This window comes from Mauremys reevesii, linkage group 5 (assembly GCF_016161935.1).
Source record: "Mauremys reevesii isolate NIE-2019 linkage group 5, ASM1616193v1, whole genome shotgun sequence".
In the NCBI taxonomy this organism is placed as follows: Eukaryota; Metazoa; Chordata; order Testudines; family Geoemydidae; genus Mauremys; species Mauremys reevesii.
In genome coordinates, this window is record NC_052627.1 from 11,054,304 (window position 1) to 11,072,837 (window position 18,534).

At 45.7% G+C, this 18,534-nt stretch overlaps 1 protein-coding gene across 5 annotated transcripts in view; it reads left to right on the forward strand.

Annotated features, from left to right (window-relative positions):
* The first annotated feature begins 372 nt into the window (after positions 1-372).
* The window catches only part of CDKL2 (cyclin dependent kinase like 2), a 37,064-nt gene continuing 18,902 nt past the window's right edge, over positions 373-18,534 (forward strand). Inside the window, exons 1-8 of one of the 5 annotated variants that reach the window (XR_005599015.1) lie at positions 373-618; positions 1,509-1,657; positions 2,875-3,071; positions 11,715-11,909; positions 12,893-13,071; positions 14,046-14,158; positions 16,308-16,447; positions 18,087-18,175. Coding sequence is in view for 4 of the 5 variants with exons in the window: in XM_039539980.1 (XP_039395914.1) it covers positions 1,591-1,657; positions 2,875-3,071; positions 11,715-11,909; positions 12,893-13,071; positions 14,046-14,158; positions 16,308-16,447; positions 18,087-18,175 (980 nt within the window). In the remaining variant the exon portion in view is untranslated. The remainder of the gene's footprint in view (positions 619-1,508; positions 1,658-2,874; positions 3,072-11,714; positions 11,910-12,892; positions 13,072-14,045; positions 14,159-16,307; positions 16,448-18,086; positions 18,176-18,534) is intronic. The other 4 variants (XM_039539980.1, XM_039539977.1, XM_039539978.1 and 1 more) reach the window with 4 other exon arrangements.

Here is an 18,534-nt window from a genome sequence, read left to right on the forward strand (position 1 = left end):
CGCGCTGGCTGGCTGGCGGAGGCGTCCCCTGGGACTGTCCCTCTGGGGTCTCAGCGGGGGCGAAGGCGGCCCTGGGCGCGCTGCGCAGCGGCTCGGGCTGCGTGGCCTTCCCCTGCCCGCCGCGCGCCTCCCCGTCCCCCTGCCCCGCGCGCGCTGCTCCTGGGGCTGGCCCCGCCCCCTGCCCCGCGCGCACAAGGCTGGGGGGCCCGGCTCTGGCAAGCCTCCCTCAGGCTCCCGCGCGCGCCACTGCCGGGGCTGGCCCCGCCCCCTGCCCCGCGCGCACAAGGCTGGGGGGCCCGGCTCTAGCCAGGAGCCTCCCTCAGGCTCCCGCGCGCGCCGCTGCCGGGGCTGGCCCCGCCTTGCTCTCGCCCCTGGCGGCGGTGTGTGTACAGCTGAGCCGTTGCCCCTGGCTACCGCCGCTCGCGCTCGCTGCCTGCTCGGGCCTTCGCGTGCCCCGCTGGCTGGCTGGCAGGCTGCTCGCGCGCAGCGGCCGCGCGCGCCCGCCCGCCCTGTAGCGGCCGGTTTCCCTGCGCGGGCTTTGCGCCTGGCGCGCGGCCGCTCCGCTCCCCTGGGTGAGCGCGCGCGGGCGCGCGGCTGGGGGAGAAGCGCTCGGGCCAGGTGGGTGACAATGGGGCAGGCTGCTCCCCACGCCGCGCAGGGTCCGGGCAATCCTTCTCCGGGGGGCCCAACCCACGAGCCACTCCTTGCCCGCGCTGCAGCCCGTGCTCGGCAGCCAGGCTGTGGGCGGCGCGGGGCTCCCCCTGCATTGGGGCTGGGTGTAATGGGGGCTCCCCCTGCATCGGGGCGCGGGGCAGGTGTGTGGCAGGGGGCAAGTGTTTGCTGGGTGTAATGGGGGCTCCCCCTGCATTGGGGCTGGGTGTAATGGGGGCTCCCCCTGTATTGGGGTGGGGGGCAGGGGGCTGGGTGTAATGGGGGCTCCCCCTGTATTGGGGTGGGGGGCAGGGGGCTGGGTGTAATGGGGGCTCCCCCTGCATTGGGGCAGGGGACTGGGTGTAATGGGGGCTCCCCCTGCATTGGGGCAGGTGCTTGCTGGGTGTAATGGGGGCTCCCCCTGCATTGGGGTGGGGGACAGGGGACTGGGTGTAATGGGGGTGCCCCCCTGCCCCACACTTGGGGGGCAGATGTGTTGCACTGGGGGAGGGGGTTGCAGGGTGTGGCTGGGGCTGCTCCTGCAGAGAGATGGGGGAGAGGTGTATGGTATGCAGGAGGGGTGTTATGTTTGATGTGGTGCCCCCCCTCCCGCAGAGGGACAGCGGGGCTGGGAGGTGGATGGGGAGGTTAGGGGGTGTAATATGGGACTCCCCCTACAGAGGGATGGGGGGAAGGGGATACAGAGTTGTCAGTGGAGGGTCTATATTTAAGGCTTTGGGAGATTTGTGCCTGGATAAGGAGTGAACACACACATACATCCTCTGTTGTGGGGGTAAGGGGGGGGATTCTGTCACTGTGATATTAACCTCTCAATATTGCTGCAAACCCTTCCCCAGCTAGAGGTGAAAGCAAATCACCCGCAGAGCTACTTGTGAAGGGCTTGGATGCTGCAGTGATGGGCTGGTGCCCCATCAGTGGATGGAACGCTCTTGGCTATATCACAGCTCCCCCTCACCAGTGTTAGTTCTCCTCACTCTTTCTGCAGGTTGGTGGTTTTATGTATTTCCTGGGCAGGGGGCTGTAGTGTGAGGGCGAGGGAGGCATAAGTGTTGTGGCACTCTTGCTTTGAGACTGGCTCACGCGTGTCTCGAACACAAGACCTTGCCTGCCTTGGGTAATTGAGGATTCAGTGAGTGTTTTGCATTTCCAAAGCACAGCTCGCAACATTCCCCAGTTACAATAGCATTGGGATGTAGGGCCCATCCTCAGTCTTATTAATGTCAAGGGCAAAATTCTCATGGATTTCTGTAAGAGCAGGCTCATACCTAGCAATAAGAAATGTAAGCTTTCGGAGTCTGGGATTAGCCACTTTTGACTGTGTAATACATTCTTGGCCATATATTGATTTTTATTTTTTATTGGTATTTTTTAAATATTTACATTTCCACTTGGACCCATTAACAAGTCTATGAGAAACCAAGTGCAAAGAGAGTTATAACTGCATAAAGCATCCTATTCAAGGCTTCATTTAAACAGAAGAAAATGTGTGGAAACAGCAAAGTAGTTCTAAATGGAATTATTCCTATTGATGTTCAAGAGATGGCTCGATCGTGGGTTAAGTAGTGCCAGTTAGAAATGATCAAAATGAAATTATCAGGTGAAAAATGAGCTGAGTTTCCTCCTCTCTGTGGTTGAGACAACATGAGTGATTGCTTATCTTCCTAGAACAGTGTCAGTTCCAACCCTCTTCTATACAGGCTTCAATCAGCCATTCAAAATAAGCTATTAAATGCAAAGTATTCTGTAATCTCTGCAGTTTTGTTTACTTTTCTGATCATTCATATGTACATTTTTTATTAAAACAGGTGTGTAAAATTCATAGCTGTTACTTTGTCATAAAGATGCACAAACAAAAATATTTGTGCTTTGCATAAATATAATATTTTGCCAAAAGTCTTGCTACTACTTTGTTAACTTCAGTCCAGGCTTCTGACCTTGTCCTGCACAGACCCTTTTGTTTCCATTAAAAAATGTGCTGAGACATCTCAAACAATACAAACACTCAGCCTGCTATGTTGTTTTTTATCTACTGTCTCTCATAAGGACTCCTGGGAGGTCACAGAGCACAACTTGGGAAGATTATGATTAAATATGTGTGATGGTGGGGGCCGGGGGAGACTCATAGTAGTAAAAGCAGTGGAGAATTTGTCAGAAATGTAGACCTTGTGGTTGTGTATGCTTATCCTGGTTTATGGCTTTCAGCACAAAGACACAGCTGTTTCGGAGTTAAAATGGAAAAGTACGAGACCCTTGGGCTAGTCGGAGAAGGAAGCTACGGAATGGTAATGAAGTGTAGAAATAAAGACAACGGAAGAATAGTTGCCATCAAGAAGTTTTTGGAAAGTGAGGATGATAAAATGGTTAAAAAAATTGCCATGCGAGAAATCAAGCTACTCAAGGTGAGTTCACATACAAAGTAACATGCAGACGCTGGGTCCATTTTACCCAGTGTGCGCAGCAATCGCTTACAGTAAATACACTTCTGTATGAAAGTCCCAGGGATAGCCTAGGAATTTAAGTTTTACAGATGCTGAAACAGTTTGAAGTAAATGGTGGTTTTTGATGCATATTTTGATTGTCATTCTTCTAAGAAAGATAGCTTTATATAAAAGGCACACCATCTATTTAGATAAGTTGTGTTACTGAAAACAAGTACAGAAGATTTTTTGGGAAGGTATTACAGTAATATAGTTGCCTCAGCCGCCAGGGTTAAGAAGAAAAGTATATTCTGGTCTTAGATCCTGATTCAGGAAAGCAGTTAACTACGTGTTCTTAAATATTTTCTTGAATGGGGATGCTTTCTTATTTCAGGGTCTTAGATTGTCACATTTCGCAGCCCTAGACAATTCAAAAGTGCAAAAACTACAGTAAAGCTAGTAATTATCCATTATCATCGGTATATGTTTGTGTAAAACATTCACAACTATATATCACTATCATTTTGGACGGCTTTATAAATGTGTATTAGGGAATATTTTTTTAAATCTTGCTAAACTATGTATTGAGAGAGCTTTAATGAGTAGTGTCTTGTCTCTGTATTGAAATTACAGGATGTTTGTGATCTTAGAATTTGAATTACTTTTGAAAAAAATTAAATTTCTAGTGGTAAGTCATTTTATGTTTACATTTAGAATATAGCAACAATCTAGATGAAACAATCTAGGTATGGTCAGATACCATTGTTTTTAAAAATACTAATGGTAGATTGATTTGGCAGTTAGCCCAGATCAATTGGGAGTTACTTTTCTGTTTGGTTAGGTGCTGTTCTCGGTTGGTTGGCTGGCACTGACTTTGTTAGGAATGTGTTTGTGTGCTCTCTATTCATGAGGGAAGGATGAAAGGAAATGAGACGCAAATGAAGCTGCAAACTTGATTCCCCCTTGACTGCAATTAAAGGTGTGCTGTTGGCAGATATTCTCTTCATCTGTCAGTTGGAAACATATTAGTATTGTCAGATGACTGGAAGTGGAGCATTGTGTGTGATAAATTAAAAAAGGGACTTCTGACAACAAGAGGTGTACAGGAGCACAACAGAAGTGTGTGACACTGTACCTAAAACCACAGGAGTTGGCATACCAGTTCAGAGCAAATATATATGGATCCCATCTCCAACAATGGCCACTATGTGATGCTTCGTTGGAAGGTGCAAGAAAACTTGCATCATGGATAATTGTGGAATAATCTACCCAGAGGGGTAAATTTCTTTCCAAGCCCCATCAGTTAGTGGTTGATTTATGCCATGCACTGAGCAGCTTTATAATCCATGCATCCAACGAAGTGGGTATTCACACACGAAAGCTCATGCTCCAATATGTCTGTTAGTCTATACGGTGCCACAGGACTCTTTGCTGCTTTTACACATCCAGACCAACACGGTTACCCCTCTGATACTTTATAATCCTTAGATTTGTTTGTTCTTTTTAATGCAATTGGATATTCTCTGTTATCCATACACATTTCTAATCCTTTTTGAATCCTGCTGAGCTCTTGGACTCTGTGATAGCTGGTGGCCATGAGTTCCATAGACTAATTATACATTGTGGTTTATTAAAACCATTTTTTATCCATTTTAAATTTTGTCACTTTCCAGTTTAATTTACTGTCTTCCATACTATAAGAGGGTAAACAGGACCATCTGATTTACCTTTTCTGTGTCATTCAGTAATTTATATACTTTTTTCACATCCCCTTCTACTCATTTCCTTTCTGAACAAAGAGTCCCAGTCTTTTCCATCTCTCCTGATATGGAAGTCTTTCCTTGCCTCTGATAATTTGATTAGCCCCAGTGGTGTGGATTAAAAGGGATGATGTAATCCCTTAGTTTCTTGGGATTGGCAGCCAGTACAGAATACAGAGTCTGCCCAGTTCAGAATGTGGGCTATCGCTCTGTGTACTAGCCAAAGTTTCCTTGCACTCTACAAGGATAGACCTAGGTACAGGGCATTGCAGAGGATAAAGTATTATCCTGGTCAAATGGGAACAAACCAAGTCCTGGCATTCCCTTGTCCTCTACCCACTTATAATGCCAGACTAAAATGCTCTTCACACTATGTTGTGCAGATTTCCACAATGGGCCCTTCCCTCTGTCTTGTACAATTTTGATCAGCAGTGAAACAGTGTCGTCATTAGGCTTCATTGTCAACTCCCCCTATTAAATGAAGGGGTACAATTTACACCTACTGCAGGGTTTTTGTTTCAGGCTGTCAGTAGATTCAGGCAGATATGGCTTATCACCTAACCCTGAAAATGTGAAATGAATGTAATCTTCACAACCATAAGACACAACTATCCTTTAAAAAGTTTGTTAAATGAAAGCTTAGATGCTGAGCATAAGATACAACCACTAGGGAAAAGTTCTGGTTCCCCAATTTACTGTGAGACAAGCCAGTTTGACCCTGGGTTTTATCTGGTCCATTAGCAGTCATGCTCTGTGGTATCAAGCCCTGGGCATACCCCGCTCCCAGGTATCTTAAAAATTAACTTTTGTTCCTGGATGAAAGAGAGCTTGGCAAGCAGCTTTTTATTATTAATATGCCATGGTCCAGTATATGTAGACAGTCAGTGAAAATACATGTCAGGAGAGTTAATCTTGTTACGTTTCATAGGATGCAAGCTCCACATGGGTGGAGTCTGGTGTCTCTAACAGCTGTGGAATTTTCTCCAGAATCGAAGCTTTCATTAAAAAACAAAACAAAAAAGACAAAACCCTCTTTAGCTTTTACGGCTGTGAAGCAAATATTCCTGTCCTAAGCAATGAGTAAACCCATGCTTGAATCTGTAAATAGCCTGAAACTATAGCAGCAGTGTTACCAGCAGACTCTAGGGCTCCCCACTTCTACCCTTCCCTGGGCTCAAGGCATAACCTCGTTAATTTAGGCACCCTCACCCTTACCCAGTTCCTAGGGCTCAGGGTGTAGTAATCTGTGGGTTTGCGCGGTCTTTTACCGGTGGAAGAGCCTTACACAATAATATCCTTAACCTCTATTTATTAACAATCACCATACCAGAATGCACATGCTAAGCATGCAATGCTCCCCACTCCCAATAAGGCAGACATACGTTTCTTGATGGCTAGTCAAGATTAGATTGTCTGGGGCTCCAGCTTCTGCCTGGTATGGTTGCCAGGGTATTGAGGTCTGGCAGCTCTGATCTTGGGCTGTGTCCTGGACTTAGGTTCCAAAGAACTTCCTTTCAGACCCCGTATAGTTAAAACTTGGGTCCTACCCCCAATCATTTTAAACTGAAGTACTACAAGCCAGTATTTTTCACCAGTCCTAGCCTACTATGAAACAATTATTTAACCAATCAGACCCCACCACCTTAGTTGATTTAAATCTTGCAAAATTAGTTATGCAAGAATCAAAGAATCAGACAGAAACCATGCAGATAAACAATAGAGAAGTAGGGACCATAAAGGCAAAACAATAAAGAAGTATAGATTTCACATCACAAATGTTACGTGACTCCTTGCCAGACAGAATGCTGTCAAACAAAGTTTTCTTTAAACATCTTACGATCTGTTTCTTTATCTGGTGCTGGTGGGAGGAGCCCGATAGGACAATTTCGATGGAATGCGAGGCTGTGAATCTTAGCTCATGGCTGCCTCTGTCCTACTGCGGCTGCTGCTCATTACTGCAGAAAAAGGCCTCAGACCTTACACTAGGATAGGTGTGAATTGTGCCTCTTTGTTTCAAGAGGTGTTGATTCTGAAACCTAATAATGACAAATTAAATATGAACATTAACTATTTTACTGCTGATCATTTTCGCAGGAACACTCAGCTAATGTGCTTACCTGTCTTTGTTGGGGGTGTGGCACTTTAGGATCCCTGGCTGCTGTCATGGGGTGGCAAGGCGGCTCATGCTCCCTTTTCCACAGATACAAAGTCACTTTTCCCCTTCCCTGCAAAGAGGTGAAACCCCTGAGCTGCCTCTCCTCCCCAATACCTACATTCTGCACCTCTTGGGTACCAGAAACTCTAACAACCTTCCACAGCTTTTCAGCTGCCCTCCACTCAGATGCCCTGAACTCCTGCTTACTGTGCCTTTAGCTGTTCTTTGGTACCATGAAAACCTGATGATGGGATAACATACACATAATAACTTATTAGGAATACTGTGCCGGGAATACTATGCTGATTGAATGAATCACTTTCAGAGTGAATTTTATAAAAGGCTTGGTGTTTGAAAATGCCAAGAATATTGGCACAGCTGAGTAGGACAGAAGCCTGTATATCCATGATGTGGAATTTTAGGCCCAGTTTTCCAGAGTCCATAGGACTTATCCAGCAGTCAATTAGCAGGCATCTGATCTTAGGGAACGTGTGTTCAGTTTATTAAAAGTAACCCAGCACTTGGCTCGGCGTAATAGACTTAATTCCACTCCCTCTTCTGTAAAATGCTGCTTAACTGAATTGATTGATTTTGCTGTGTATGGCAGACCCAATAAAAATAAATTCCTCTCCATAAGTTACAACAAATCTGTCCTGTTTAACAGCCTATTGATTTAATAAAGCAGCTCACCCAGTTACAAGACCGATGATTAGATTTAAAGTGACGTGAAATACTGAATAAAGAGTGAACAATGCTATTCCCAGCATTTCATCTGTATTTGATCGGGTTCTTTTACTTTGTTGTTCAAGTTCTCTATTAGTAGACCGGGCATTAGAATTCCATGCCTGCTGTGTCTGTCTAATGCAGGGTTTGTCACCGTGGCATCTAAGTACCAAGTGCACAGTTCCAAAGTTGGAGAGAATTCCCCCTGCTGTGTGATCCTTCTGCACCTTCTGGGGTGGGCTGTAGTCATGAGCTGGTCCTAAATCTCATTCCATCCCTTCAGCCCAGCCTCACTTCAGTACAACAACCTCAGCTGTCCTCGAATGATTTTCCCCTTCTGGGCCCATCTGGTGCATTCCCCTTTAATCCATAAGGAGCCAGAAAGAGCTGTTTCCTAGCAGACTAGCTAATAGGACTGGAGTATTACAGGATATTTTGCATATGTTCCTGCACTCTTGTATTTGCATATTCACCTTCCACTGTTGTTTTGGTAAGTGACAATGTCAAGCATTATACTTCAGACTTCACTTTCTGCATGATTGCAGGGTGGTGCTGTTCAGATGGACTGTTAGGCTCGGCCTGCACACGGTTTTTGTACTAGTGTCACTATGGTGGTTTTTTACTGATACAGGTATACGATACAACCCCTAGTGTTGGCACAGTTACGATGGTATTAGGGTGCATTATACTGGTCTAGAGTATTCTCCTTCCCCAACAGGAATAAACTGTGCCAGCCTAAGGCCTTGTGTGCACTACAAAGTCTTGTCGGCGTAGCTATGCTGGCTAGGGGTGTGTGTGTGTGGAATCTCCCTCCCTCCAGCAGACACAGCTATGCTGGCAAACCCCTCGGTGGAGAAACAACTATGCCAACAGAAGAGTGTTTGTGTCAGCTTAGCTAATGTCATTAGGACAGGTGCTGTAGATATGCCAGCAGAAGAACTTCTGCCAGTTTATGCTGAGTCTATGCTAGGGGACTCTGCCCGCATAGCTGTTTCAGCCAAGACTGTAGTGCAGACAAGCCCTAAGCCCATTTATACTGGTATAACAGCATCCACGCTAGAGGGATTGTACCACTTTAAGTATGCTGGTATAAATGAAGCAGTAAGACTTGTGTGTAGACAAAGCCTTAGATACTGTGAGTTTTGGGCTTGGTGTTCATATGGTAGCTTCCAAATAAAACACCTTGAAAATGTCTTGTATGATTTCTTGAGTACTTTTCAGAAATATTAGCAACTGCACCGTGGATTACAACTCTCTTTTAGCAGTGTGGGTTTGGTTTTGTTGCCTCTACAGATGATAAGCTAATAATACAAATGTAAAACGCTCTCGAGTTGGACTTTGCTTTTGTTAGACTATGGCGGTAAAATGAGTAGAAACACACCTCCATGGCTTCATTTGCAGTTTTGACTCACCCTTTCTCTAAACCATCGTTTTTTAAAAAATATCTCAATGGTGCCTCCGTCTCTTTGGTATGTTACATTGTAACCCGACTGTACCAGATAAGACATAGTTTAATGAAACCTGTTTAATTGTTAACAGAAATTTAGGGAAGAATGCTGAAGTTTGAACTCTCCATTTGTGTTTAGTTTAAAGGTATTGCAGCACTATTATTATTTGTTGTAAATATTTACATTATGGGAATGCCCAGTGATCCCGATCAGGATTGGAGCCCCATAAAGTCACAGAGAAGAGAGTATCCTGGCTGCAGAAGGTTTACAGTCTAAAAACACGTGCAGCCAAAGGCTAAGGTATGGAGTTAACACTTACAAGCACGTGAATATGGTGGTGAATTGGCACAGCTCTGTAAGTCACATTATTATAGACAAGGTTTTTGTAATTGCGAGTGGACAGGGGAATAGGAAAAGGAATGGAAGAGAAGAATTGTATGATTTTTGGCAGCACCTTACTCTTTCCTGCAACAGGTGAAGGAGAGGATAAAGGTGAAGTATTTTAACCGTGTAGGCCCTTCCCTCAGATACAAGCACTTGCCTTCAGCGGTTCCTCTAACAGAGCTGCTATGATACACCAGTAGCATCCCTGGAAGACTCTGTTCCTGTAGGACTGGCAGTGATGGGTGGTTGTGAACAGCTGGGGCCTGTATTTGCTAGATTGTGTTAGAACATGACTTTGAGGAGCTGAGCTAACCAAGACAATGCTGGACATGACAGGAACAAGCTGTGTTTAATGTTGTGTTAGCTGTTAGACTGTGGGTCTGGTAAGGTTTGTTCCTGGCCAACCGAGTTAAGGTTAAATATGACTGCCCTGTCTATCCTGAGCGGAAAGTCGTGTTTGGCAGCATGTTATTTACTGTAATGCCTTGAGGATGTGATCTAACATGACTGAATTTTCTAGTAAAAACTAGCCCCCGTGTCATCTATGCGAGAGGACTTCTTGGAGTTCTGGTTTGCCCCTACAGGGGCAGAAATCCTTCACGTGGACAGGTCTGTGCAGGATTGTATTGTTAGGGTTATATCCTGACCCAGTACTTAAGCCCATACAACAGGCCTGCACAACTCGTAAAGCAGCGAGGGCCACATTACTCCAAAGAAAACAGCTGAGGGACGAAACTCCCCCGGCCCCGCAGAAACACCCCCCCAGCACCTCCCGGCCCTGCGAAAACACCCCGCTCCAGCACTGCCCAGCCCTGCAGAAACAAACCTTCCTTCCCCAGCGCCGCCTCACCAAACCGCTGTGGGCCAAAAAGGAAGGTTGTGGGTGGGGAGGTGATACTTGATTTTAAATCAACCAGGGGCTCCCAGCTGAAGAGGTGCCTGGGAGCCCTCAGGGGCAAATTAAAGGGCCCGGGGCTCTGGCGGCTGGGGGAACCCGGAGCTTTGCAGGGCTGGGGCAGGAATTTAGAGCTCCTGCTGCTGAGGGGAGCCCCAAGCCCTTTAAATCCCAGCCCCAGCCCGGCCACTGGAGCCGTGGCCGGGATTCAAAGGGCTCTGGGCTGCCCGCAGCCACGGGGAGCTCAGAGCCCTTTAAATCTCAGCCGCGGCTGGGATTCAAAGGGCTCTGGGCTGCCCGCAGCGGAGGGGAGCCCAGAGCCCTTTAAATCTCAGCCGCGGCCGGGAATCAAAGGGCTCTGGGCTGCCCGCAGAGCGCCGTGTGTGCGGGATTTAGAATCCCCCTGCGGGCCGCACAGTGAGCCTCCGCGGGCCGTATGTTGTGCAGGCCTGCCATACAGGTCTGTCGCATCTTATGCGCATTTAACATGCGTGATTTCAACTTTATGTGGTCAGCAAAAACAAAAGAAAGAGGAAAAATAACCATTTTAATACTGTATCTGTAGTGCGGGTGATTCTGCCTGCCATTCAACTCAATGTAATTTTGACTATACGCAGTTTTCGCTTTACGCGCTAACCGCGGAACGGAACCCACGCGTAAGATGAGACTCGCCTGTACTTAACTTTACACACTGCGAATAATCCCTTTAATTTAAGTGCAGGCTTATGTTTACTCACTCCCTGAAGTCTTTGCAGGATTGGGGCCCAACCTTCACAGGGGCAGGACTCATGCACTGTTCAGATCTAAATCTAGTTGCTGTGAACTATGTACCAAAGAGCGGAGGTGGGCTTTGAAAATTCCCTTTATGAATACAATCATGAGATTCCCAGTGTCAGCCTTTCTATTGTAAACTAAATATGGATGTGTATTAATCAGTTGCTTTTTCTGGCTATGGTTAAATGTGTACATGTGCCTCTTTGACTTATGAAATTAAAGTTATTTTCTCTGGAGAAGCATCCGGCACTGGCCGCTGTCAGAGACAGGATATTGGCCTAAATGGACCATTGGATTGACCCAGTGTGGCCGTTCTTATGAGACCCGCGGGACCCAATTTTAAACATAAATCAGCAGGAGTGTCATGTCAAAGACGAGAGGGTGTTTGGGATACCAGATGTATTGCAGTTAAATTTTCGGGCTCCAGGTCTCTTATGCTGCTAAATGCTGATATGTTCTCCTAAAGTATTTATTGTTTTATAACAGCAACTTCGACATGAAAATCTGGTGAACCTGCTGGAAGTGTGTAAGAAGAAGAAACGATGGTATCTGGTGTTCGAATTTGTAGATCACACACTCCTCGACGACCTTGAGCTGTTTCCACATGGACTAGATTACAGTAGAGTTCGGAAATATTTATTTCAGATTATAAAAGGAATAGGATTTTGTCACAGTCACAATGTAAGTAGATTGATGAGGTTAACTTTGCATTTAAGAAAACAACAACTTGAATGGATGAGTAGCTGCTAAGGTACTTATTTTAAGTAAAGCTTCAACTAGAAAGAAATATGTTAAGTATGCAAATGTTAATAGTGACAGTATTTCATAGGAATTCTCAGAGTGACTCAGACCCAAGGTCCATCCAATCCTCTAGCCTGTCTCTGATGGTGGCCAGCACCAACTGTTTCAGAGGAAGATGTAAGAAATCTGTAGTAGACAGATGTGGGATAATCTGTCCTTCACATAGGTCTCATCCTGGTCTCCAATGGTTAGAGATTTATTTAAGCTCTGAAGTATGAGGTTTAATAGCTCTTAAATTTTTGTTGTTGTTGTTGTTAAATTTGATTCTGGATATTCATGATGTCTCTTTAAATATTCACTTTTTTTAAATTTTGTTAAATGGTTGGGTTCAACTTCCTGTGACAACAAGTTCCTCCGTTTAATCTCACATTGTGTGAAGAAGCTTTTCTTGTATATTTGGGAAATCGATATTGTTTTAGTGCATAGAAATTCTTTACTTTCAGCTGCATGATAAACCCAAAGCATTAAGATGTCCCAGCACAACACTTGACCATTTATTTAAAGAATAAAAGTTGTAAGGCCAGATTTTCAAAATCAGGCACATAAATTGTGCCTGTAAAGTATCTGTGCTAGGTAACTTCATGTGCAAAGGATACACTCCCATGCACAACATGATAATTTATATGCAAAATGGGTGTTTGTGCACCCACATGCATGTTTAGGCACATGCTTTGTGCACAGATTGTGTATGCATGAACGTCTTTTGAAGACTCAGCTTAGGTATCCACTGTGCAAGTGAAAGCTTAGTTTTTACATACATACAATGGCACTAGATTTTTTTGGTGGGTTGGTCTACAGAATGTAAATTCTTGTGATAGAGAAATAGGAAATTCTTCAATTATACTTTTTGCTTCTCTTGTTAGATAATACACAGAGACATTAAACCGGAAAATATATTGGTCTCCCAATCAGGAGTTGTAAAACTCTGTGATTTTGGATTCGCTCGTACTCTGGCAGCCCCTGGTGAAGCTTACACTGACTATGTGGCAACGCGATGGTACAGAGCTCCAGAACTGTTGGTTGGCGATACCAAGTATGGCAAGTAAGAAAATGGGCAGAAGAGATTGCAGAGGGTTTTCCCTGCTTTGCAGACAAATTACAAAGAGGCTTTTCCACCATAACTATAATAACACAACAACAACTCCTCTTCCGAAACAACCTCTACCCCCCAGTAAGGTTTCTATAACACACAAAGATAGATGAGCCAGAGACTCAATGAAGTCCCCTAGAGGCCTCCCTATTGCCGATCTGTTTTACGTGGAAGCTGCTTGGGTACTATGGTCATGGGCGAAGGCAGTGGAAAATACTGAGATGGATGGATAGATCCTTCCTATCATTTTCCGACAGAAAGATGCTAACAGGCAGCATTGTGGATTCTGAAGGCTGCAGGTTCTATAGTGGAGGAAAATGCTAATTAGATGGGTGGCAGGCTCCTCAGAACTTGGACAGATATGTGGGGGGGCCTGATGGGAGGTGTATGGAATTAATGGGATTTCTTTGCATTGAGGATCAATCCTGTAGACCTGGTCAGTACTCCCATGGACTTCAATGGGAGAAATCCTGGGTTGGTCCCTTTACATTTCTAATGCTGCTTGACATACCTCTTTAAAAATGTATGTACATATTATCTCTTTATAGAACCTTAAATCCACCTTCAGCAAATAAATCTTAAAAACAAATCCCTCCTTAGGAAAGAGTTGCTCAGCTTCTGCCTCATTAATAAGGGGGAAAATACTACAGTGTGTTATGTTACATGAGGGTGGGTGGCATCATTTGTGAACTAAGGTTTTGATTAAACGGATCTTCACTTTTTTTATGCATGGTTAAAACTGAAAACAGTCATCCTGCCACATGCCAAAACCATGCACTGTCCTGGGCAGTGCTGCGTCAGGCCACGCAGCCTGCAGTGACCTTCTGGGTAACGAACACCGGCAACTTTGGGCTCAGATGTAAGAAGGAAACTACCCAGAGATGGTTTTGCTGGAGCTGGTTTCAGTATTGGTACTTTTCTTTCAGGGCTGTGGATGTGTGGGCCATTGGCTGTCTGGTCCCAGAAATGCTTACAGGAGAGCCCCTGTTTCCTGGGGACTCAGACATTGACCAGCTGTACCATATCATGAAATGTCTGGGTAAGAACGTGTCAGCTTTTTTCTGTGTTTAATTGCCAAAGGCTTATGGTACGTCATGGCAATGAAAAAAGGGTGGCACTGGGAGTAGTGTAAGCAAACACTGTGCAAACAGTCTTGTCAAAGTGCCTGATTCTTGCCTTAATGCCCTCATGCTGTTTCAGCCGGAGGTGGTGGGGGTGGTAAAGACGGATGATTGGGCCAAAACAGGGTGTTTTTTGTCACATGGACAAATATCCTCTCGGGCTTTGGTGAAGACCCCCAGATGTATTTCATTTCACCTCTTGCCTCGTAGGCTGGAACGTGAATATTTTTTGTTAATGATTACAGCACTGTAAGATTTGAAAATACCACAATCTGTCCTCTGCTGTATCTGACTGTGGGTTAGAAGCAAGCTGGTCTTACGTTATTAGCAGCCAAAGGTTATGCCACGTAGATGGGGCCATGTCCGCATCTGATAGGAAGCAGCTTCGTTGCCAAGGGAATATTTAAAATAATTCTCTAGGCTACCACAGCCATCTGGCTAGCCAGAAGCTGCCAGGTTCCTAAGGGCACCCCTAGACTGCAGACTTCAGTAGCCAAAGTGCCCTCAGTTAAAAGGACAGATAGTGCATCTGCTGTCTCCTTGAGTTTTTCCCCCCATCCCACTGTCCTCACCTCTGTCGTATCCTGACTGAGCCTCAGCTAGCATGCACTCATCCGAGCCACAGACCTTAGCCAGACACAGCGGAAGCCAAAAGACCACAAGTTGGAGCTGATGAAAGGAAGAACTTGGTCAGAATGCTGCAGGCACCCCAGGCAGTCTCCCTAGTGGCCTTATGTACGGTACCCCCTGAACAGGAAGGGTGAAAGTGGGACCCTGACGTGCCCCCTGCAAGAGAGCTCTCAGCAGAGGAGCACGCTTCTGCTGCCGCTGGCTGGGTTCTTTCAGAGAAATCCATGGCACGCCTGCACCTTGAGTACTGCGTGGAGTTGTGGTCACCCTATCTCAAGAACATATGTATTAGAACTGGAAAAGATACGGAGAAGGACAACAAAAATGATTAGGGCATGGCACAGATTCCGTATGAGGAGAGATTAAAAAGACTGGGACTGTTCACCTTAGAAAAGAGATGACTAAGGGGAAAAATCAGGAGTGGTGTCAAGAAAGTGAATAGGGAAGTGTTCTTTACCCCTTCACATAACACATGAACCAGGGGTCATCCAATGAGATTAATAGGCAGCAGGTTTAAAACAAACAAAAGGAAGTACTTCTTCACACAGTGCACAGTCAACCTGTGGAACTCATTGCCAGGGGATGTTTGGAAGGCCAAAAGTATAACTGGGTAAAAAAACAACAACAAACCCTCTAAGTTCATGGAGGATAGGCCTATCAATGGTTATTAGCCAAAGTGGTCAGGGGCACAACACCATGCTCTGGGTATCCCTAAGCCAAGCCTCCAACTGCCAGAAGTCAGAACTGGATGGTGGAGATGAATCACTTGATAATTGCCCTGTTCTCGTCATTTCTTCTGAAGCATCTGCCACTGGCCACTATCAGAAGACAGGATGCAAGGAGATGAACCATTGGTCTGACCCACTATGGCTGTTCTTATGTTCTTAGAAGCAGTAACGGTCACTCCAATTAAACTGCCCGTTCCTGCCAAGGTCCATAGCTGAACTCCCGGCATCACAGGCAGTGGCTAGAGCTAAATGAATCATGACGTGAGAAGTGATGACTGGGGTGCTGGCGCAGCAGCATTTTAAGAACATTAATTCCTTTATATGCTGTAAAAAGGAGGGGGGGGGTCTCTTTTAGCTTGAAAATGGAGCCACAGTTAATTTTGCTTGTAGAAGGGAAGAGAGACCCCGCAAAGGCATCACTGAAGGGTCTCAGTCTCTAAGGTTAGTCTGGGCCAGGTTGAGCAATAGATTTTTCTCAGCCAAGAAAAGCCGTTTCATATTGGCTGCCTTTGAGGTTCTAGATCCAAAAGGTCTGGTAGGATAAAGAACCACAGTGAAACCGCTGAGCGCTTTAGCTAGCGTAAGGAGAATGGTAAATGTTTACTGGCACTGACATCCTGCCATCTACAGTCAAGCAGAGGGCCACAGTCTGTGCTAAGCTTTCTGTATGCATTGGTGATATCATAACAATATAACCTATCCATTCCAGGCAACTTAACTCCACGGCATGAAGAGCTGTTCTATAAAAATCCACTCTTTGCTGGAGTGAGGTTGCCAGAGGTCAAGGAGGCCGAACCTCTTGAAAGACGGTATCCCAAGCTCTCTGCGGCAGTGTTAGATTTAGCCAAGGTAATTAATTAGTTTGGAAATGCCTTGGTCTTCTGTTTTCTCCTTCTGTCCATCTTCCCTTTGCTCTTAAGGTTCTGTGATTTAGATAGTGGGGAAGAGGGCTCAGAAAGGCAAGGGAGAGGCTGTGTCTCGGGCTTTCTGTCGGTTCCCAGTCTAATTAACCAGTAGCTGGGTTATCAGGAGAAAAAACATGGTGCGCAACCCTCTTCCTTCAAACAAAACACGCTGCTGCTTTTAGTATTTACTGTGTCCTCATCCCCTTGTCTGTGCTTTCTGCTTCCACCGTTGGCTGTAGTCCTTACCCTGGGTCAGCTGAGTCCTGACCCCCTTTGTGTCACCCCACTTATTGCTTCTGCACTCGGGCATCATTTTCCAAGGGGACAGTTGTCTCCCACAGACTTTTCATAGCTCTATTTTCTCCACTGCCTGTGTCCCCTGCACTTCGGATAGGCTCTGTAGCTGCCACTGGCAGAGGGAGGATAGGCTCTCTCTTGTTGTCTGCTACCTCATTGGCTGAATGGGGATGGAGCTGAGCTCCCACTCCTGGTGGGGTTGGTGATGGTTGGAGAAGGAGGCTCTGAGCTGCTCTCCTTCCTGCCTGGATCCATGGCCACTGAGCAGAGGGAGCAAGAGCTGTGGTCCCTGCTCCATATGCTTTGTTCCCCTCTCACGTCGAGCAGCTGCTAGGGTGGTGGTGGTGGTGGTGGGAAGTAGGGTCTAGTCTGGCTAGTGATTTGGAGACCCCATAGGCACCAAAATGGCTAGGGGTGGCCCTGTCTACCAGACTCTTAAGCAGTGAGTTGGGCACGGAGCGGGACAGGTAACACATGCTGACCAGTGTGTTACAGATGCAAAATCCTAGCAAGGAGCAGTTAAAACACCCCTTCTCTCTCGTATTGTGTGGGCACGTGGGGAGCAACTTTCTCTCCCTATAGCTAGTTGCATTCAGTGTGCACAATCTACAAGCCAGAGAACCACTTCCCTGTAACTCCTGGAGACGGTAGCTTTCCTTGTAAAGAACGGAAGCAAGTAGGTCTGTCATTAGATGGTGGGGAGGAGTAGACAGGAGTCTGCCTTTCATCTTCCTCCCCAGAATTTTCTGCCTCTGTTACAATGGCAGTTAGCCTCTAGAAAACCCTCAATGTTGCCTTAGCCACTTTAGATTTTTAGTTTTGGGAAAATATGTATTGAACATTGCAGCTGCTACTGTGTGTGTGTGTTTATGCCTGCATGTGTGGAATACAATAATTTTGTTGGCCAAATAAAATAACACTTTGAACACAACTCATTTGGTTTCTGATGCTTAACATTGTCCATGCTGTAAAATCCTGACCAAAAAATTAAAATAATCAGAATTAGAGAGATGGTTACAGTTTAGGAGAAAGCGGATTGATGTCTGTCAGTGAAAGGCAGCAATTCCATATGGATGGCGTTTCCAAGCAAACATTGTTAAATTCCTCCAGTTTGTCCTCCCTAGTTACATCCCTTAGTCACACTGTAGCAGTGTTTTCTTCTATAACTTTGGACCTTGTTTATTTGTTTTCTTACTGTCTCTTTAGTGACTTTTATTTAGACATAGCAAAGATTTTTCATTTGATGATACTGCAGTTGCCTACCAAAATTTACCTTGGTCTTTTAGAAATGCTTGCAGATTGATCCGGACAAAAGGCCATCCTGTGCTGACCTATTGCAGTGCGATTTCTTTAACAAAGATGGATTTACGGAAAGGTACGTTGTCTGTTGGCTTCTTGGTCAAAATGGCAATGTGAGAGAAGGAAATAGTGCCACTGAGCTGTGTGAGGTTCCGTGCTGAGTTTGCAGGGCTGGCAGTTAGAAAAAAACACAAGACTTTACTTGTACACTGAGCACATTTGATATGGAAAATGCCGAACAGTAAACATGGAGCCCTGAACAGTGCCATTTTTACCTAGTCATTTTGCAGAGTAGAACTGCACTTTTGGATAAAGAGCAGCCTTCAGTGTGGTTAGCATTACACGAGTGTAGTACTTGCTGCATGTTTGGCAGAAAAAAGAAAATTAGTATGCCCAGGGAAAGTTAGAGAGTTGCCTGTAAATAAATATTCATCG